Source organism: Solanum verrucosum, unplaced genomic scaffold, assembly GCF_900185275.1.
Source record: "Solanum verrucosum unplaced genomic scaffold, falcon-dt-bn FXZP01000203.1, whole genome shotgun sequence".
In the NCBI taxonomy this organism is placed as follows: Eukaryota; Viridiplantae; Streptophyta; class Magnoliopsida; order Solanales; family Solanaceae; genus Solanum; species Solanum verrucosum.
In genome coordinates, this window is record NW_026020815.1 from 569910 (window position 1) to 576560 (window position 6651).

General features: G+C 27.2%; 1 protein-coding gene across 1 annotated transcript; it reads right to left on the bottom strand.

The window, feature by feature from the left end:
• Nucleotides 1–994: 994 nt before the first annotated feature.
• On the bottom strand, nt 995–1650 carry LOC125813470 (kirola-like). The gene is made up of 2 exons (XM_049492975.1): nt 1464–1650; nt 995–1248 (listed from the first exon to the last, which is right to left on the bottom strand). The coding sequence occupies exons 1-2, from the start codon at nt 1648–1650 to the stop codon at nt 995–997; spliced, it is 441 nt and encodes a 146-aa protein (XP_049348932.1).
• Between the last annotated feature and the right edge of the window lie 5001 nt (nt 1651–6651).

Here is a 6651-nt window from a genome sequence, read left to right on the forward strand (position 1 = left end):
TTTTAAGGATACATTATTCGATTCAATGGATGAAAATAGATATTGATGGATGACCGTTGAAAATTTCATATTATTTTTACATATATTGAACATTGGAAATACATATGTAATATATACTTCAAACACAATGTTATTTATTTCACACACTAGCTAGATAGATAAAACTATCTAGCCAATATATCACACAAGGACACATATATATGTGTGTGTGCAAACATACATATATTTATATATATATATATATATATATATATATATATATATATATATTTTGCATATGTAAAAATATGGAAATGAGAGTTTAAAATATTTTTGGGAAGTTTGGAGGTGTTTCGGGCTCCATTTTCCAGATATTTTAGTTGGCCCAACGGCTATTTTTGCAAAAATAACCATTAGCCTGCTATCAATCTACTACTAGGCCGGTCTACCAAGCTCCCGTGCCTAGACGGTTCAGCCACCAACCCAACCCATGAATCGGGTCAAAGGAGCCGACCCATTATTCCTAGCCGTGCCGGGACATTACTGATGCTTATCGGGGTGATACCGAGTTGACCCGATCCACTTGACTGGCTTAACACATGATGTAATAGAAGGGGTCGAAACCAAAGTGTAATTTAAGATTTGAAATTTATGTTAGTGCCCATCTTAAAACTAGAGAAACCTAAAAAGGAGTTGACTACAAAAGAATGAGAATATAATTAAAGCACACTATTAAATATATCATTTTTGTAATAGGTAAATTTTAATAATATTTTACATATATTGAACATTAAAAATACAACTCTAGAACGAGAGGAACATATGTAATATTTTCTTCAAACACAATATGATTTATTTCACACACTAGCTAGTCAATATCACACACAGACACACACATATATTTGTGTGTAAACATACATACATACATATATATATATATATATATATATATATATATATATATTTGCATATGTATAAATTAGGCTATGAGCCATTGAGTAGCATTGATGTTTTATTACTTGAGAAGGTGACAATCGATATCTTTTGTCATGTGAATGGCAATGCCCAAGAGAGCAAGAGGCTCTGGTGTGTCTTCAGTTTTCTTCTCGTACAAAAACGTCCATGTAGTCCAATGATGATCAAATGATGTGATAATAGTGAAGGAATCGTACAACTCTAACAGATCTCCACCAATCACTTTCCAAGTGATTGTTTTAGTTTCATGATCGATGGCTTCAATCACTTCCTTTATCTTCTTATCTTTTCCATCTACGATCAATAAAATCGAAAATATAAGAGATAAAAGATAAAAGTTACCCGTTAAAACTTATAAAGTACATAAGCTTTTGGAGCAAGTAATATGACCATCAAAAAACTTTTTTACAAAAAATATTCAATTGGAAATGGACTTTCTCAATATCAGACACACCTAAATGTAAAAAATTGATTCATATGTAGAGAGAGGGGAAATGTGTATATTTTACCGTCGTTATATGTCCATTCAACTATTGAACCAACATCTACCGCTTCACCTTCATGAATCTCAAAACTTTTGATCTTGCTAGGGCATATGTTGGATATATGATGAGTTTTGGTATGAAAAATATCATGAACCAAATGTCCTCCACACTTCACCTCTACTGAAGAAATCAACTTACCCTTCAGACCCATATTTTTTTTGGCTTAACAAAAAGTTTTGAAAGAAAGTGGTGATAAAATTATTAGAAATGGTAGTCCTTATATAGATTTCAATTAGCTACACCAAAAGTTATTATATAAATATTATAAAACATGATCCACGACATATCATAGAAGTTTAGGTTGGGTTGTTAGCCATTAATGAAAAAATGATCTAAAAAAATAGTATCTTTTTTTTTATTTTATTTTTATTATTTTTATAGTAGGTTTAAAAGAGTCTCTTAAGCATTATTTGGGCAGTTTTGATGTTTTAAATTTGTCAAAAGTGAGAATTGTCTTCCTCAAATATTTATCAAGCTTTAATTATTAAGTTTAATGGGAAAAAGCTATTTAATGAAACTCACATTTAGAACTTGTCACGCCTCGAGCCTACACCCTGAGCGGGACTGGCACTCGAAGACCATTGTTGGCCCCAAGCAAACCCTTGGCCTGACTTATTAACTCAATGGAAGACTTAACTCATCACATAAACATTTATGAAGGAACTAGAATGTCATAAAGGAACACTCAACTGGCCATTTAGGCAAACTCAAGTCTTTAATATAAGAAATGAAGAGTAAAGACAACTGAAATAACTAACTGACTATTTGTCTATGAAGCCTCTAAAACAACTGAGATGGATGTTAGGATAAACCCCACAACATCCTAATGGACTAAACTAGAAAGCAATGACAATAGATCCTTCGGAATGCAAGGAGACTCACCGACTGACTCTGAATTGCTCACTGGATCAACAGTGCGCTGAAATGCTGAATACATGATGAGACATTCATTTAAAGTGGGACTGGGACGTGCGACACCCGCTATGGGAGACGGAGTTTGAACTTTGAAAATTGAATGTGTACTGGTGACGGGAAATGGGATTGGGACGTGCACAGTGCACTGTGCAGATGGAAAACTGAAAAGTCAAAAATTTGAAAAGTATTTCACCTATTTTTCATTTTGCATATAATATTTAATATTAATAATTTATATAATAATAATATATATTATAATATAATATATTTCGGTTAAATCGAAATACCGAAATATACAAAAATCACATATTGAGAATCGAACCGAATTATCAAAAATACAAAAATATATATCGAAAACCGAAATATCAAAACCAAAATACTAAAAAAATTGATGTGATTCGTTATTTTGGTTTTTCAGTATTTATGAACAGCCCTACTTGAAATACAATTGTGTTCTCTTTCAATTAGTTGTACTAAAAGCAATTATGAGTGAATGTCTCATCATGTATTCATTATAAAAAAAATAAAAAGTTAAATATTTGAAATTTAGAAGTTATGTTTGGTCATGAATATAAATTTGGATTTTATTGACTTTTATAAGTAATTTAGAATGGAAAAATAATTAAAAACTTTTTGTTATTTTTAAATTTTCAAAATTTCTGAAATTCAACTTCAAGTTAGATTTCGAAATTTTATGATCAAATATATTTTTTGGAGTTCAAGGTCAAAAAAAAATTTATGATCAACACCTCCAAATATATTACTTGTAAAATATGATCCACGAGGACTACGACATACACTATAACAAAATCAGCTTTTAACGGCAACTGCATTCATAACTCATCATGCATATGTTAATGACATTATTATTTTTGATAGTGATAAGTCTTCTGCTATTAAACACATCATAAATGAAATTAAGATTTATAAAAATACTTCTAGTCGACTTATGAATAAGGATAAAAGTTTATATAATGGAACTGTGATGCATTATAAGTTTAATGCTAAAAGTCAAGCTCCTAATAAAGCCAAACACTAAATTAAGATTGCCTTTTCAATTTTCATGTCATCATGAGTTAAGTGTGGGACAAAGCTTAACTAATCAAATTTATTTTTTGTTATGACTTTGTGTAAAAATACACCTGTCGTTATTCCAAGAAATCCTTCAATTATGCAAGTATATCCAAATTATTCTTCACTCTAACAGTTATTCCAAAATAACAAAAAAATAAACAATCAATTATAACTTTGCACTATTTCAATTGGACATTTTTGCGTTGTTCTTTTATTTATTTATATTTATTTGGAGGGGGAGGGTTGAATGTGAGAAATATAATAAGATAAGAAAATAAATAGTATAAATACTTCTCATTTTAAGAAAAAAAAAATGAAGTATAGATTTTTCTTCTAATTACGTGCATATTAGGTATGAGTTATTATTTCTGAACATTATTACGTACCTTTCTTGACTAAACTCTAAGAAAAATATGGAAAAAAAAATCAATTTCAGTAATATTTTGATATTTACTTATTTTAACGTTAAGACATCTCCAATTTCAATCAAGTGCTATCATATTAGTTTTGAAAAGAAAAAATTAAATAAATATTTAGTCGAAAAATTAATCTTGATAAATTAATTTTCATATTTCATAAAATTGGCATTGTATACAATATTTTCATTTAAAATAGTTAGATTAATCTCATAACCTCCAAAATAAATTTTACTCAATCTCTAAAATTAAGAGCATGTATCCTTAACTTTAAATGGATGACAAAATATTTCCATTTTAAATAATTCAAGGGACATCAGCCCTTTTTTTTGTTGAAATAATTGTTGGAAGAAAAGGTATTTTTGATACATTTGATTTTTGGATATAGTTTGAGGGTATTTTTAAACTAAAAATATATGACAAAGATATTTTTTATCCAAAAATATAACCAATGATAAATTTGATTTATTTTGAAGTATTTTTTTAATCTTTTTTTCCTAGTTTTAAGGAAGAAAATCATGAAGGCAAATATTTTTGCGGTGTGAATAATTCCACTTTTAATTGTCAAATCGGAACACTTTTTAAGGCATTGACAAGACTTTAGATTTATAATATTTTATCAAAATCAACTTCAGACATTTTTCAGTGAAGTTATCATCATACTAGACCTAATAACTTAAGACGCTTTTAAATTTTTCTGAAAATATAATTCATAATTAGATTGTATTCAATTTGTTTCACTAAGAGTCATGCATGATATTCTGATTAAATTTTCAAGCCAGAAAGTACGTATTCATCGTATTTGATTCCTCAATAATTAGTGAAACATTGATAGACTATTTTCTGATGATAAGTGTATTCTTTTTCTTTTGTTTAAAAATTTTTAGAAAAATTATTTCATCATGATAAATCTAAATAAATTAATATTAGATTAAAGGTTAAAATTATCATCATATAATTAATTTATTTATTTCAACCGTGACATCCATTGTCTTCTTTTCCACCTTCTTAGTTGTGGTCTCACCTCTATCATGACATCAATATTTTCGATTTGAAAGGAGAAAGTTTAGGATTTTAAAGAAGCCAATTAAAAATATATCTCAAAAAATTAATATGTTTTTTTACATTGTTGTTGTATAATGATAATTTCACTTAATATATTTGAAATTTCATGATAATTATTTTTCAATTATTACAACAAAAATCTATGAATTTTACAGGTGTCAAAATAATATGAAAAATCGACTGAACCTAATTGAACCGAACCAATTTATATCATTTTTTCAATAAAATTGTGAACTTTTATTTAAGTGTATAATTGTCCCGAACAATTGGGATGGGTTTTTTAGATTGTAATAAAAATCGAAAAAATTTAGAATCGAACCGAATAATCTTACATATATGTAAATATATTTTTTATATTCACAATAAGTTGAATTTAATATATAAATACATTTTATAACATTTTTCAAACATAAATATAATTACCTAGTCCTAGATACTATAATAGATACTCCATCAAAAAATAAGACAAAATTTATGCAAGCACTCCTATTAAATATTTAAGATCAAACAATACGGTAACAAGGTTTTACATTCTTGACATTTTGGTGAAAATTTGAAGTACTTCTTCAAGAAAATACTTGCAAAAGAAATCACAAGTAAATATTTTAATAATAGTATATTTTGAGGTGATATTTAAAAGTAAAAAAACAAAAAAAAATTTAACCGAACTATACCAAACCGGAAGAATGATTTAGATGGTTTTAAAAAATCTAATTGAAGTTATACATTATAAAATACCTGAAAAATTAGGATGATATAATTTTTTTAAAATAACCGAATCGTACCATTGACACCTCAAATTTTATCGGATTTGAACGACATCTTATTAATTGTGAGTAGATAAAGAAGATCTTGTGGACAACGATATAAAAACAGCAAAATCTTTGGTTTCTATGACTTAAATTTTCTTAGTCAAAATCTAAGAAAATTATGGATTTTTATTTAAGTGTATAACCGTCCCTAATAATTGGGATGGTTTTTTTAGTTTATAATATAAAAAAAATCTGAACCGAACCGAATAATCTTACATTTAAATATATATTATATATTAACAATATGTTGAATTTAATATAAAAATACATTTTATAGCATTTTTCAAACATAAATATAACCTAGTCCTAAATACTGTAATAGATACTTCATCAACCAATAAGGCAAAATCTATGCAAACACTTCTATTAAATGTTTATAAGATCAAACAATACAGTAATAATGTTTTACATTATTGACATTTTTTTGAAAATTTGAAGTGCTTCTTCAAGAAAATACTTGTGAAAGAAATTGCAAATAAATATTTTAAGAATAGTATATTTTTAGGTGATATTTAAAAGTAGAAAAAAAAATTTAACCGAACTGTACCAATACCGAAGAATGATTTAGACGGTTTTAAAAAATATAATTTTGGTTATACATTATAAAATACCTGAAACATTAGGATGATATAAGTTTTTTAAAATAACCGAACCGTCTCATTGACACTCTAAATTTTATCGGATTTGAATGACATCTTATTAATTGTGAGTAGATAAAGAAGATCTTGTGGACAACGATATAAAAACAGCAAAATCTTTGGTTTCTATGACTTAAATTTTCTTAGTCAAAATCTAAAAAAATTGTGGATTTTTATTTAAGTCTATAACCGTCCCTAATGATTGGGATGGTTTTTTTAGTTTATAATATAA